Source organism: Balaenoptera acutorostrata, chromosome 1, assembly GCF_949987535.1.
Source record: "Balaenoptera acutorostrata chromosome 1, mBalAcu1.1, whole genome shotgun sequence".
In the NCBI taxonomy this organism is placed as follows: Eukaryota; Metazoa; Chordata; class Mammalia; order Artiodactyla; family Balaenopteridae; genus Balaenoptera; species Balaenoptera acutorostrata.
Window position 1 is genome coordinate 162743770 of NC_080064.1, and position 16448 is coordinate 162760217.

Sequence of the window (16448 nt, forward strand, 5' to 3'; positions counted from 1 at the left end):
CATTCCTTTGTAATAAATAAGCTGTCAGCAAGAAGGAACAGAAAGTCTGGAAACCTGGATGACCGGGGACAAAGCTGATCTTATGAATAGGCAATCAAGTATGATTTGAGAGACGCCAAAAATCTCAACTTTCTAAACTCACAGCTTGTCCCAAAGCCCCTGCCCTCCCCAACCAAGGTTCCTGAAATGCCCCCATTCAAAATGCATTCCTTAGAGTTTTGAGCACAGGTTTAGAGTCAAATGGACTTTGGGGGTCTGTGACCCACAAGAGAAGAAGTGTCAAATTCAAGCCTACGTCTTAAGCAGAGCACGACTGGGTATCAGAAGTCTCCAGGTGGTGCCGGGCGGCCGGTGCCTCCTCCAGGTGCGCACCACACTTCAGTGGCTTTGTTCCATGAAAACGATCAACTGCCAAGTTCACAGACACAGAAAATAGAATGGTGGCTGCAGGGACTGGGGGAGGGGAGAGTGAGGCGTCGTTTAATGGGTACAGGGTTTCAGTGTGGGACGTGAAAGAGTTCTGCGGATGGATGGTGGTGATAGTTGTACAACAATGTGAATGCATTTAATGCCACTGAACTGTACCCTTAAAAATGGTTAAGATAATAAATTTTAGGTTATGTACGTTTTTCCACAATAAAAAACGAAAACAAAAAACCACTACACTCAGCCAAAGACAAAGGTAGCTTTGATGCTCACTGTGCCGGAAAGGTTGAAGGGCCCTGGCCCCAAGCTCCCAAAGGCCTTGAGAGGCAGCACCTGAACCAGGTGCTGGGCCAGGCCTGCCTCCCCAGGGCGTGTGCAGTGCAGGGTGGGGGGCCGGGACAGAGCAACAAGTGGGGAGGGGAACACAAGCCCTGCGCTCCCGGAGAGCATCGGGAAACCCTTCCACACCTCCCACGTTTCAGATGAAACAAGGCAGATGGGCGGCGGGGTGAAAAGGAGAGGCTCTGGGGGCTCGGCTTCCTGATTCTCTGCAAGGACCACTGAGCGTAGCGCCCGTGGGTAGGTCCCGGCCAGGCGGGCTCTGATAGTCAATCAATGAACAAGCATTTCCGGGGCTGCACCAGGGCACTGGGGATGCAAGGATGAGTGAGAGCCTCTGTCCTGCCCTGGATCCCAGCGGGAAGCCCGAGAGGTGAACGGGCAGGTTCAGCCCTGTGTGGTGGGGATTCGGGTGAGGGAGCCATTCAGGGTAGGGGTGTGTTGAAGGAGTTGGGGAGAGCATTTGAAGGGAATTGGGGGCCAGGGAGTAGGCTCCCAGGTCAGGGAGGAAATCCATGCAGACCTCTCACGTTCTCTCCACCCCGCTCCTCATTTGTCTGGGGTCCTGCTGACAGACTACAAGCTAAGGGAAAGACAGACTGAGGCCTTGATGGTCCACATGGTTGCCCCCTTAAGAATTCGCCACATTATTACTAAGACCGACCTGGCAAGAAAATGAAAGCTCTCTCGGGGCCAGGTGGGCATGGGGGACAAATTCCCCATACAACGAAAAACGTGTCCTGGGTGCCCTCCACCCTCACCCCCCCTCCGCCATGACAGAGGGACAGAGGGTGGCCGTGAATGATGCCGAGCAGTGTGCCTTTGTTTCTGCGGCATGTGGTTTCCAGGGAGACCAGGGTCACTGCCTACGGGTAAACACCCACCCACACAGCTTGAGAACGGGATGTATCCTCTGAGCCCTCCTGCGATGGAGGCCTCAACTACTTATATCCATAATTGTGTCCCCATGGGGATTTCAAGTGATGCTCTGACCCAGACATCCAAAGGATAGCAATGGACGCTTCTGGAGACGAGAAGCCTCCTGCCCTGCATCACGTCCTAGGCCCTGCTCTCTCTGTCTGTCTGTCTCTCTCAACCATCTCTCGGCTGGTTCTGAAGTTAGGCAGGGAAGAGAGAAGGGTTACACCCTGACGCCCTGGAACCTTCCTCACGGCTCCTGTTGTGTATCTTCCTTTCCCAGGGGGGTCCTGGTGTGTGACTTTCAGGACCACGGGGGAAGGATGTGATCTCTCCTTCTGAAACTGCTGACTTTAGCCTGACTCCTCTGGCTATGAGTCCAACCCTAGGGAAGGTGGGGGGAAGGGGAGCGGGGGTGGAGAAATGAGGGGCGAGGCGGTTGTCGTGCATTTATTGCACATCTGTGAGCACTGCACACGCTCCTTCATCCTCACGCCACCCTGGAGGCTGGGGGTGTGCACCCTTGTTACTGACTGCAAGGAAACCCACACGCAGGGCATCCCTTGACCACATCCTCACCGCTGGGAAGTCGGGGGCAGGGCCCTGCTCAGGTCTGGCTGAGTTCAAAGCTCTTAACTCGCTAAAATATACTGTCCCCTTAGACGGGGAAGGACCTTCTGTGAACACCTAGCAGAAACCAAATTCAAATAGTTTTGGGGGTGTTTTGTTTTTCAGTAAACATAACACCCCGCTGCCTTGTGGAGACCAGACAGACGCCCCTCCGGGTCTCCCAGTCCAGTAGACACGCTAGCCTGTGTGTCCTCTCTCTGTCTCTCTGTCTCTTTCTCTCCCTGTCTCTCTCTCTGTGTGCCTCCTTCTCCCTGTATCACTCTGTCTCTGTCTTTCTCTATTTCCATCCCTCCCTCCCTTCCCTATTCACCCTCATCAAGTTTGATTCCCCCAGTAGACAGCTTTCCAGCTGTAATAATATAGTCCATCTTCTGGAGCTTAAGGCACTTTTACATATTATCTCATTTGTCTTCACAGCATCTCTGTAAGGTGAAGGCTTGACAGAAATAGTGAAACAAGAAACGAGAGCTATAAAAGAACTTACACAGTGTTCTGTACCAAAGCAGGGAGGTGCTGGGGGTCCATGAGAATACCCATTGGGCCTGGCATATGAGGCTTCATCGCCACCTGCATCGAACTCCTCCAACAAGCCAGGAAGTGGGTCATTTTAAGAACAGAAGATGTGCTATGGAATCAACGTGAAGGAAGGAATTAGCTCCGCCTGGAGCATACTCTCTGAAATGACCATGTGACATTTGTGCTCAGCCTTCAAGGATGGGTAGGATTTTTCTAGGTCAACTACAGGAAGAACAAGAATGATCTGGAACAGAGAGGTGCCAGTGTCCTGGCTCGTTTGGGCTTGTGGGACTGGATAACCAGGTACCTGATGTGGGCAGTGGAATAAAGATGAGATTCCAGAGGCCACGGTGATTTTTCCTTGGGCCAATGCTGTGAGTGTACCAAGGGGTTTAGGACACAGTCCTGCCCACTTGGAGCTTATAACCTAATTGGGGAAATAAGATCAGTAGGCATTGAACCATTGAAGCCATTGCCTTAGAGGATGCAGCTCTAAGTCCAATTGAAATAACATTCCAAAGAAAGGAAAGATCACGTATGGGCAAGGTAAGTCCAAGAAGTCATCACAGGAGAGGGAGGAGGTGAACTGGGGGGAAAGGGAAGTATTTAGGGAGGCAAAGAGGAGAGGGACCTGTGGGGAAGCCAGAGGGAAGGTCGGGGTGGGAGCCCGTTAGGCCTCTGTCCTCTCAGCGTCACATTTGTCCCCAGACCACCCCCCTTTCCCATCACCCTGCCCCGCATGATCCTGACTTGATCCACGGGTTGATACTTCGGGGGGAAATATAATGGGTCATTATATCGCTCTCTTTTTTACGTGAAAAGTTTACCACAGCTCCTTTTTTGGTGGAAAGTAAGTAAATCAAGGGGCAAGGGGTATCCAGTTCCCTGAGGGGGAGGATGGAAATGTTGTCAGCCCCTGAACTGGATTTTCTGCCTGCCTAGTCCTTTCCATTGGCAAATTCATGTCCCAGCTTTGTTTCTCATGCCTGGAACCTCTAGAGAGACACTGGCTGGCCCAAGGGACTCTAGGAAGATTGAAGCATATTGGTCCTCAACAATCAGTTTTTGAACGAATGAGTGAGTGAATGAATGAATGAATGAGAACCCGAACTCCCTTTCCTTTCCCTTCCATCACCCATCACAGGCAGCTCACCAGGGTCCTGTGTCTGATATTTGTCATTCCTTGGTATCTGCGGGGGACTGGTTCCAGGAACCCCACAGATACCAAAATCCACGGATGCTCAAGTCCCTTATATAAAATGGTGTGGTATTTGCATAAAACCTACACATCCTCCTGCATACTTTAAATCATCTCTAGATTACTTATAATACCTACTACAACATAAATGCTACATAAATAGATGATCCAAGCAGCAAATTCAAGTTTTGCTTTTTGGAACTTTCTGGTATAAACACATTATCCCATTTAACCCCGTAACAACCCTATGAGGTAGCCATTTCAAAGATAAGGAAACCAAGAAAGCTAAGTGATGCAGCAAGTTCACACAGCAACTGAATGAATGAAGGAGAAGATGAATGGACACTAAGAAAGCAGGTGGGATCTTAGTTTCCTGACCAGGAATCGAACCCACGGCCCTTGCATAGGAAGCTTGGAGTCTTAACCACTGGACCACCAGGGAAGTCCCATCACATTTCTTTAAATAAATAAATAAATACTAATATAAAAGAAAAAGAAAAAAAAACCTTACCTAACATAATAGGATAACATACATAAATTGCCCAATTGTCCAAAACAGTCTTACTCAAAAAATACTAGCTTCCTTCCCTATCTATAAAATAGAACTATTTTATAGATGCAGTCTTGCCTGCCTCTCCCTACCTTACAGGGGTTGGGTGCCAGTGAGACGAGGTATCAAATATGAAGACATTCTGTGACCTATATCTCTATGGGACACAGCTTTCCCCCATCATTCTCCTGGGGAAAGTGCGACGTTGATTTCCCAGCACTCGCTGGCCTCCCGTGGCATGTGTCAATGACTTAGGACCCAGCATGATGATTTTGCCAGTTGGCTCCAAAGCAGACAGGTCAGTGAGGTCTCTGACATCTTACACTCTCATCTGCCTGATGGTAAGTGAGCTGCCTCTAGCTCCAAGTAAAGCTCAGGAGAGGGGACGGACCACCTCCGTGCCCTTCGGGGAAGGACTAGGCCCCGGGAAGGCAGCCCAGAAGACCAGATGTCAGAGTGCAGAGTCCATGAACCAGACGGGTGCAGAAGGGAAAGCCTCTCTAAAGACCAGCGCCCCTACCAGAGACGGCTGGAGGCTGAGCTTCCCAGCAGCCCGCGGTGGAAGGGAGGCTCTGAGCAGAGCATGCGTCTCACCCGGTGCTGCGGCCCCTGGGGAAGCTGGGGTCCAGGGACAGGTCCTGGGAGGCTGATGAACACCTAAGATGGCCCAGGTGTGAAGACAGGGCCACGCTTGGGGGCTGTTGAACAGGATGGTGGACGGGGTGGGTGGCTGGATGGGAAGGAGACTGGGCCCAAAGTGCAGAGCAGGAACCAGAAAGCCAGAGGGCGTAAGGCCAGAGGCGGAGCAAGCTCAGAGATCTGCACCCACCTCCTGACCTTCCTGATCCTCTTTCTGACAGCCAGCCCCACAACCAGACAAAGGCACTCACCCTCCCCTCTTAGCCCCATTTCCACATTAGAAAGCCCGAAAAAACATCAATTATCTGCTTCCGTTTTAGAAAGTCTTTAAATAATTAACGATTATGGGATGGCTTTGAACTCCTAAGATAGGAGCTGCTATGGTAATATTATTATTGTTTTGAAAAATAATATGTCTCCAATCACTAGCTGTTGCTAAAGGGTCTGTTATCTTACCCTTGGGGGTAGCTGTTTGCAAGCTGATTAATTAGAACTCCATTTTTCAGACTTTTTAATTTAGATGTTAATAAATTCAATACTTTTATCCATTTGTTGTCCCAAATAAGATCCTTTGGGAATAACTTCTCATTTACGATAGTGACCTGGGCAAGACGGCTCATAAAACTGTATTAAGAATGCCTGGGGCTTCCCTGGTGGCGCAGTGGTTGGGAGTCTGCCTGCCGGTGCAGGGGACGCGGGTTCGGGCCCTGGTCTGGGAGGATCCCACATGCCGCGGAGCGACTACGCCCGTGAGCCACAATTGCTGAGCCTGCGCGTCTGGAGCCTGTGCTCCGCAGCAAGAGAGGTCGCTACGGTGAGAGACCCGCGCACCGTGATGAGGGGTGGCCCCCGCTTGCCGCGGCTGGGGAAAGCCCTCGCACAGAGGCGAGGACTCAACACAGCCATAAATGAATAATAAATAAATAAATGAATAAATAAAAAAAAAAATTAAAAAAAAAAAAGAATGCCTTCAAGAAACGATGAAAATTGCATTATGAATATACAGTCCTCTTGCAGGCCTCCAAATTACTAGACCCAAGACACAGCCCAAACTCCACCATTAAGTTGAATTAATATTCCTGTAAGAACCGTAATCCTTACACAGTCTGATTTTCTGTTTAATTTCTCAACCCAAGCATACTGACTTTTCCATTTAATTGACTTTGCCTCAATCTTTACCCAAAGGAAAAATAAGATACAGAAGCAGAGAGAAAATGACTTCGATTGCGTCTCTCTGCCCTTCCGCTCAGAGGCTGCCCCACTCCACGCTCTGGGCTGAAAGGCAGCCCACCTGGAAGGAGAGACACGGCCCTCGTCCATCAGGGGACCTGGGGACCTGCACAGGGGGGCAGGGAAGAGCCCATGTGACATTGGGCACCCTTTCTCAAGATGAAGGTGCCTGGAGATGGCACCCAGGACAAGGGGTGGTCAGAGATTTGGGGGAAGAGAGGGCTTCTGCCCATCCAGGAGGGCCAGCTCCCAGCCCTGATGGAAACGACAACCAGCAGCCTCTCTGGGTCTCGGGGCTCTGTCTTGGGGCTGCACAGCAACACAGAACTGCTCTAGATATTTACCGCAGGGTGTAACCTTTCTCAAAAAGCCCCGCTGAAGAGAACCCCACCCGTCCTCTGGGCATCACGGTCCAGCCCCAAACTCTGCAGGGGGCCACAGCCTGGTCCCTGCACTCCCCGTCTCTCCCACCCTCCCCTCTTCTCTGCCCTGCTCCTCCTTTCTGTCACCTGGCCTCTGCTTCCCTTTCCTCCCTCACCTGCTCCCACTCACCCTGCGGGCTCTCCTCGAAGTCTTGTTTCACACTCCCAGTAGACCGTCATCGCCGAAACAATAGTAAAGATTCACCCATCACCCCTCAGTTACTTCAGGGTGATCAGAGGCAGTGGAACGACCCCCAAACCACATCTGGAATGTGGGAGGATGGCTTCATAAGCTGTAGTCCCAGCCGCGCCTCTGTTAGCTGCTATTCGAACGAACCTCGTTCCGCGAGCGCGGTCCCTGGCGTGAGGTGGGCGCTGTGTGGGAATGAGCAGGGTTGCGGTGACACACGCCTGTCCCCCCATGGAGTGCCACAGTGGCGGGCAGGTCTGGAGACGGCTCTGCCCGGCTAAGCCTTTCCTCACGGCTAGCTTCACTGGGGAGGCAAAAATGGCACCAACAGACCCGGGACGGGTGGATGGAAACATTTCCCTTCAGGAGGGAGCAGCCTGGGCTTCCCTGGTGGCGCAGTGGTTGAGAATCTGCCTGCTAATGCAGGGGACACGGGTTCGAGCCCTGGTCCGGGAAGATCCCACATGCCGCAGAGCAACTAGGCCCGTGAGCCACAACTACTGAGCCTGCGTGTCTGGAGCCTGTGCTCCGCAACAAGAGAGGCCGCGATAGTGAGAGGCCCGCGCACCGCGATGTAGAGTGGCCCCCGCTCGCCACAACTAGAGAAAGCCCTAGCACAGAAACGAAGACCCAACACAGCCAAAACTAAATAAATAAAGTAGTTATTAATTTAAAAAAAAAAAAAAAAAGAGGGAGCAGCCTAATCGGACCATATGCTGGGAAGAGAGGTGAGAAAAGAAATCCCCCTGGATCCAAACACAGAACAAGCAGTCGGTGTGCGTGGAACAGGCAGCTCTGAACCCCAGTCACGGGGTAGCTTCCCTCCCGCTGTGTGTGCAGGGCCTGCTTCCTCGTGTCTGGGTGAACCGGTAACACCTATGTCCCACGGCCACCCCCTTACAGCGCCCCCATCATGTCACACCGGGGGCCCAGCCTCTGTGCTCACCTGCCTCCCGTCTCCCTTCTGTTACCGACCCAGGTCCTTGGACTCTTCAATCACTAGAAATCGGTAAGAGTCCAGATAAGAAATCCAGGTAAGGCGGTACTGGGAGCAAAAACAAGTAACAGGTGCCCTCGCCCGCTCCCTGAGGAGGGTGCCAGCTGGCTCCTTAGACGGAGTTACGACAGATGCAGGTCCCTGGGTTGGGCAGGAGGCGGAGCTTAGGTGGCCTGCCCACCCCCTTGGCGGCACTGTGTGCAGGGACCATGCACAGTCCCCTGCTTTCGCTCCTGGCACTCAGAAGTGACAGTTGGTTTGTGGCCTTTTTGTATCTTATTGCTTATTGTTGCCCCAACTGCGCATACCTGCAGTTACTTTTAGTTTCTTTGTATTTTGTTGCTGGAGGAGACGTTTGTCCAGGTGCAAGCACTCTGGTAAAGGGTCCCAGGTCTCAGGGCCCAGGGCCTGTCTCCCTTCCACTCCCACAACGTTCTCAACTGTATCCACAGAATCTGACCCAGGGTGGGAAGAGTTCATTTATGTTTTTCCCCCCGTCACCAAAGCAGAGAGGAGCCTGGTTGCACCAAGGTGAGAGGAGGTACAGCAAGGGGTTAAGCCTGAAACCTGGCCCTGCCACCTTCCAGCCATGTGACAATGGGTGAGATACTCACCTCCTCTATACCTCAGTGTTCCCCTCTATAAAATGGGGCTAAAAACAATGGATTGCGTTTGTATAGATTAAATGGCTTAATATGTATAAATTGCTTAGAACATTGTCTGCACACAGCAAGTTCCATGTAGGTGTTTGCAATTATTGTTAATAAGATGTTTAACCCCTTGAGGGTAGGGACTGTACTACTTTATCCCCAGATGTACTGCATCCCCAGATCTCCATCCAGTTTGTGGAACATAACAGCAAAATCATCTGGCGGAAAGGCATGGGAGAGAAACGAAGTTAGACTCAAGTCCCAGCTGTGTGATCTTGGATGAGTTATACGTTACAATGACATTCATTTTCGTGAAAAGCTTGCAAGTCTGATACGAGGATTGGAATGATGTTCATAAAACCCTTATTAGCATAGTGCCTGGTGCTTCAGGACACTGGATAAATTGGTGGCCGTAATCTTTGTTATTATTGTTGAATAAATGAGCACAGAGTGAGCTGCAGTCCCTCCAAGGATGGAATTACATCAGTAAATCTTCAGGAAACCTGCATCCCCATGGGCGGGTCCAGCTATATAAATTGTGGGGTCCAGTGCAAAATGTAAAGGTAGGGCGCCTTGTCCAAAAATGATTCAGTATTTCAAGATGGCGACAGCAGAGCATTGCACCAAATATGGACCCTCCTTAGGGCACAGGAGTCATGCCCATGGGACCTGACCAGGACTAGTTTCAGCCCAAGGGACCAAGGCCCTCTTATTTTGTAATCAAGAGTCTCGGCCCAGAGAATTCGGGGGCCTCATGTCACTTCTCTTTTGGATCACTCAGCAGGGCGAGGCTGAGAGCTCAGAGCTCCCAAGGCCAGGCCAACTGTCCTCAATAACTATCAGTTCCCAGCAGGGGCCCGAGCACTCCCTCCTGCAGCTGAGACCTCAGATCGCAAAAAGTGAATGACTCAAGGCCATCCCTTATCTTTGATTAAGTGTGGACAAAAAAATGTACATGGTACCTGCAGCGGATTGAATTACTGGCCCTAATCTCTCACCGCCCCTGCCCGCCCCCCCCCACCTCCCCCCGCCTCCCCCCACAATCCCCGCCAGCGTATTGACCTCCACAGTAAGCTGGGTGCACCTCACTGCCCCTTGACTTTCGGCACGTCCATGTTACTTGCTTTGGTCAATGGGAACAGCTGGGCTTGCCCTCTGGCACACCTGCCTGTCACCATGGGAAGAACACAGCCTGCGTGGCCCCCCTCTCAAGGAAGAGGAGAGACACGTAAAGCAGACCTGGACCCACCTCGCAGTCTGCAGTCAAGCCCAGCTAAACGCACCCGAGATCAGCTGAACCCATCCAACCTGTAGACCCATAAGCGAGAAATATATACTCCTTGTTTTGGGCCAGTAAGCTTGGGGTATTTTGTTAAACAGAGTCACTGTGGCAATAGCTGGTTGATATATAGTACCTTGCAACCCAAAGAAACTGTCACTCATCCCCCAGACACTTATTGAATGGCTATAATGTACCAGGCACAACTTCTGGGGGTTTGAAAATGAAACACACACACACACATACACACACACACGCACACATACACACACACATACACACATCCTCCACCCACAGTCAAGTAACCATTTAGAGGAGAGAGCAAATCTGTGTAACCATTACATGGAGTGAGCAACTCTATTTTTATCTCCCAGTTTTATGCAAACGTATTCCTGGAAGCCCATTTTCCCATGGCAGGCCCCATGGCTCTCCTGGTCACTCCTGCATAATACAAGAGTTCTCCAGTCCTCACAATCACAAGTCTTGGTTTAATAATTAAAATTCCAGCCCAGAGGAATAGTCAAGACTCCACTCTTGATCCAAGCTGGAGACCCCTCCCTCCACTCCCAGATCTCACGCCTTGGAGGCAGCGAGGCTGGCTGGGTGGATGTGGTCACGGTCTTCTCTAGCCCCCCAACCATGGGCTTCTACTCCTCCTGTCCAGCTTTAGACCCACTGGAACTGGACTGAGGTGGGGGAAAGAGAAACAAGGAGCGGAGAGCAGAAAGTTCTCCCGTGACTGGCACTGCTGGGTGATCTAGCACCAACTTCCTCTTACGTGCGGGAAGATTCTTGTCTCATGTGCGTTTATGAGGGCACATCTGGAGACACCCTCAAAACTGGGGCTCTCTGGCCATCAGTTCCCTTGACCTGTGTCAAAGTACCTCTATTCATGTTGGTTCCTTACTCTTTCCTCAGCCTCTAAGCTATCAGTGATCCCTCCAGCTCCTTTCAGCTGTATCTCTCTGACCCTTCAGGTGACCCTCTAGGACAGGTCCTAAGATGGCCCACACTAACCCTCTCTCACACATGGTCCAAGGTGGTCCATGGGCATCACCCTGCACCCTTTGACCTGACAGATGCCAGGAGAGCAGGCCAATCCCAGTGTGGCAGAAACTTCTGCCTTGCTCCTCCCCTTATTTTTATGTAGCAAAAGCAAGTATACAAAAGTACCTTCCCAGGAGTGCAGAAAGGCTACTGATCTGATCTTATATGCTAAACTTAAGTTTTAAAAAGTGTGTGTGTCTATGTGTGTGTGTGTGTGTGTGTGTGTGTGAGAGAGAGAGAGAGAGAGAGAGAGAGATTCCACAAACTGAGAGCAGCATAAAGAGAGCAAAGGCTTGGATTTTAGTATATTTTAAAAAAAGATTTCACTTTAGTTTTAACAGAAGCATTTAAAAAAAAAAAAGCAATTTTGAAGTGAAGATTAAGACAGGTGAAATTTCAGTTCTGATTTGGCTTTAATTCCAGCTCTGACCCCGGTTATGAGGACTAGGTCATGGTATCAAAAACACATTTTTACTTTTATCAAGGCAGAAATGAGACTTTAATCTTTATATTCTCTTTGGCTTTACCCCCTCCCCATCCCACGCTCCATGTTGCTGCCGTGCCCAGTCTCCCTGAACCCGGGTATATAGACCAGCACGCTGGTATCACAGCATCTTTTACTTCTACCTCCAAACACTGCATGGCACGCTTACTGTTATGAAATTTAAAAGCATTTCAGTGAATTCGTGTTTTGCTAATCCCTCTCTGAAAAGCCAAGATACTCCTTGCAATTATTTAAAGCACCCTCCGGGTATCACGGAAACCAGAGCTGTGAATCATCACTGCAAAGTAACCTCCTCTGGCATTTGCTGGGGAGAGAGAATAACGTCAGCCCCTACCAATTCTAAGCCTCAGCTTAAGACTGAACACATAATCGTATAGCAATTGTTTCCACCACTGGAAATGCTGTTACTCATAGTTATTTAAAGTTACTGTCTTCACAAAGGTCACCAGAGCCCCTTTACTGTGACAAGTTCCTCTGTAAGCTGACATTTCTACTTAGATACACAACTGGACCCACAAATTTATCACTGACTTTTCCTCACCAGAGAGCCGCAGAAGGAGTTGGTTGACTTCTCTTGATCGTTATTATGGAACGTCTGTACGATAACAAAATATGGGCTTAACAAATTTCTTAATTCAGGGAGAACTTGGGCAGAATTCTCTGAAATAATGGGCGGTTTGGAGTCAGAGTGACATAGCCTTTTATGCTGTTGCGATTCATAACGCTATCATTTTTATTTTGAAATAATTCTTTCAAAGGTAGTCAACTGGGGGACTAAACTATCCTGATTCTATTCCAGGAAGCAATGTTGAGTGCGGGCTTTGAAGGCTCTGGATACATTTGTGAACTTGTGCAAGTGTTTTTACCTCTCTCTGCCCCAGATCTCCCTATCTTTGAATTAAGGATAATAATATCTGATTCCTGGGTTAGAACGATGGGTCTCAACCGGGGAAGACGGGCATGATTTTGCCCCCCAAGAGGACATCTGGCGATGTGTGAAGACATTTTTGTTTGTTACAACTCAAGGATGCTAATAGGTAGAAACCAAGGATGTTGGTAAATACCCTACAAGGAATAGGACAGGCCCCATAACAAAAGATTATCTGGTTCCAAACATCAATTGCGTCAAGACTGAGAAACCCTGGGTTAGAATAATGCTATTTTAAATCTGTGAATATGTATGTCTGTGTACGTGTGTGTGTGGATAAATGTAAATGATATAATATATATTGATTATTTTTAAAAGTTAATCTGTGGACACTTCAACAAATCTTAGTTTTGTTTCTTTCTAAAACCCTTCATAACACTTTCCTTCCAAAAAAGTTTTCATACACTGTTTAGGCAAATTCTGGCTGTTTCCACCGCTACAACTTCCAATGTCTTACCGTCTTTTAGCATATTCTATTTCTATTTTTTTTGCTTTTTCTAAAAACCTTATAGATATGATTACAATCCAAATGCAAATCAGCTATCCACACAATCAAATTCTCATCTTTCTTTTAGACGTAGTGACCCTTGTGGAGGTATCTCTTAAAGAATACACTCCAGCTCACCTATTTAACTAGTTTTGACTTAATTTGGGGTGCTTTATTAGCAAACAGTGTAAGACAAAGTAGCTGGTATAATACAGAGTGATGTTTAAATTAGTTTACAATTTGCTTGGCCTCATCTAGAACTGCAGTGAACAAAGCCATTCAGAAATGTCAGCTGTGTTCCCAAGCACTGTAACAAATTGTCGCCTGAACGCTGCACACCTAATGACTTCAAATTAGCTTCACTGCGATATCGCCTGACAGTTCGTTACGACTGTTAGCAACATAGCTGGCGTATCATGACCAATAAATTGGTTTCAGTGTGGGCTGGGAAAGGGACTGCCATCAATTTGATTAAAGAAATTACTGTAGCATTCAAGGCATAAAGACAAACTAGTTTAAGGAGACAGAAATAAGTTCACTGTACCAAAGAAACACGGCTCATTGTCCAAAAATTTGTTTGTGAACTATTTGAAGATCAAAGCTCAAACAAACAATAATTCAAGTAGACTACTACAATTCTTAAACCTTGTGATCAGGTATATGTTCACTGATCTAAGGACAGGTCTGGAGAGAAAAATAATTGGATACTTTAAAATACTACTTTTGGGACTTCCCTGGGGGTGCAGTGGATAAGACTCTGCACTCCCGATGCAGGGGGCCCGGGTTCGATCCCTGGTCAGGGAACTAGATCCCAAACGCATGCTGCAACTAAGAGTTCGCATGCCACAACTAAGGAGCCCGCCTGCCACAACTAAGACCCAGCGCAATCAAATAAATAAATAAATAAATATTAAAAAATAAAAACCTGAAATACTACTTTTAAGGCACCATATGAGAATATTTACAATGTCAATTGAACATTTATTTTCATAATTTATGTATAAATTCATGGTAAATATCTAATTGTAAACCAAAGCAATATGCAAATACGAAAAACAATTCAGTATAAATCGCCACTACGAACAACAAAATAAGTGATTTTTAAAAGGAAAAAAGGTATCTAGACTACTCCTGACAAAAACTTTTTTTTATTACGATATTATAGCTTTATTTAGAGTTTAGGAAGCTAAGATAGAGTAAGTTCAGGAAGTTGTCCCATTGGCAGGCCAGGCAGGACTTATACCCAGGCTGTCTGCCTTAAAGCCCCCAATTCATAAACATTTATTTAAAGTGAAAAGAAAAAAACAGAAGTATTTCCTTAGGAGAAAACTCGGACTTTTTAAAAGAATAAGGAAATATTTTAACAAGTTATATTCTCTTTATCTTAGGTTGGCAATAGTACCTTCATATGCGAAAAAATAATTAACAAGCATTCAAGATGGTACAGTTATAAAAATGGCATATGATTCTATTAGGACCAAGAAAGCACTAAATTAAGTATGACAAAAACAAATGTAAAGGTTTAAAAAAATCCTAATGAACGGGAATTCCCCGGTGGCCCAGTGGTTGAGACTCTGCGCTTTCACTGCCGATGGTTCGGGTTCAATCCCTGGTTGGGGAACTAAGTTCTCACAAGCCGTGCAGTGTGGCCAAGAACAATCAATTAATTAAAAAAATACAAATAAAAAAAGTAAATTAAAATAAATAAATAAAATTTAAAAATCCTAATGAGAAAATTGTGAATTTGCCTAAATCAACATATAAAGCCTAGGGAATTAATGGCAAACTTTTCTTTTTCATTTCAGAAAAGGTACCTGGAATATGCTTCGCCCATCCAATGATAACCACCAATTCTCGATCGGCCAAGTCGCACAGTGTAGTGAGGGCTTTGATGTCACTGTCGGGAACAGTAGGGTCAGGCATGGCATAGATCTTCTCCGGTTCAGCCACCAATAAATGTGAGACAATCTTGTTATCTGCAGAATCAGACCAGAGCACAACAAGATCACTAGTAGTATCATCCCTCTTTCGCACGTTCTAAACTAGGTGGTATTTTGAGCAAAAACAAAAAACAAAACAAAAAAAATCCCTCAAACACCTATAATCAACCCCAAATATTCCATTTACGGTTCAACATATATATACTAAACAGTGTTCTGGAAAACCCATAGCAGTTGTAATAGTTCTTTGTTTCTTCTTGGCTTTATCTGCCTTTGCTGGAATGAAGCATCTGTCCTGCAATGAAATTTTTTATAGCAAACAGATAAGAGAAGTTAGATGCTTTCTGGGTCTGCTCTTTGATTCTTAGGTGGGATCTGGGGAAGCAGACTAAATAGCATACAACAGCTTTAAAATAAATATCCATATAAACCATTGAAATATAGAACATAATGTAGGAGGCAAAGAACTCCTACTGCCCATAGACATAATGGGCATGAAAGTCATTAACTGTCCTAATTCCTTTAAAGAGGAGCAAAGGTCAGAGCCCTTCTGCCGGGGTGAATTACTGACTGTATAACTCTGTCTCAGTGGGATGCATTCAATATGAATGTCTTGCCTTTCTCCCCCTCCCCACATACCCAGCCCATCTTCCAAATATAGCCAATGTCAGTTTCCAGAAAAATACTCCAACTTAAATGTGACCGTATTTCCACTTTGGAGCATCTAATACTTTAATCCTCTATTTTCATCTGTTGTCTTTAGCTCATTCTCTGGCTCAGATTTATCTGTCTGAAATTTGTGATATATGTTTTTAAAATCCTTCATAAAATAAACACTAGAGACAAATGGAAAGCATCACATCAAATGTGTTTTATCGCTCAGGGCCATGTGAGAGTTTATGGAAGGGGTTATAAAGCCTTGCTAACGGAATGATTTTTCTTGTTGGCCCCATTTTCAATTTCTACATGTAGCTTTAGATTTGATACTTTCTTCTAAGTGAGGAAATACAAATAGGTAAGAATAAACTCAGATATTTCAACGTCTGTGTCCTATTACTCTAGAAAACTAGGGTATTAAATGGGATCTTTGTGAGCCAAGTCAAAGGTTCCTCTACGTTTACTAGACCATTTGCCTTTCCCTATACATTTTTAACTTTTTTAACTTAAAATGAAAAGACTTCATATACCTTAGAATTGAAAACATAGTTCTTTTTTTGTCTGCTGTAACAACATATCAAGGATACTTATCCAAGCTATAATTAGTAATTTTTTGATAGAGTTTAAAATTTTTACTACTATGACTGCCACATGACTTCTGTTCACTTCAAATTATCAACAGATAACCATTCAATGGCAGTAATATTCAATTATTATCAAATTAAAAATACAGATTTGGGAGGAAGTATTCCCAAATATCATATTTTCTAGAAAAGAAATTAAAATCAAATAGAGATTCTTTTTTTTTTTAATTTGTAGGATCTGAAGAGAATGACATTTGTTTCTCGTATATGCTATCGAAACAACACCCTGTTTTTTAGCTACGCTTGGAAAAGTTTC

At 46.6% G+C, this 16448-nt stretch overlaps 1 protein-coding gene across 9 annotated transcripts in view; it reads right to left on the reverse strand.

Moving 5' to 3' along the window:
- Positions 1 to 16448, reverse strand: part of LOC102998405 (cyclin-Y-like protein 1) — a 292469-nt gene that overhangs the window by 55373 nt on the left and 220648 nt on the right. For all 9 annotated transcript variants that reach the window (XM_057541417.1, XM_057541408.1, XM_057541432.1 and 6 more), the window contains one exon: positions 14766 to 14927. In XM_057541417.1, the coding sequence (XP_057397400.1) occupies positions 14766 to 14927 (162 nt within the window). The remainder of the gene's footprint in view (positions 1 to 14765; positions 14928 to 16448) is intronic.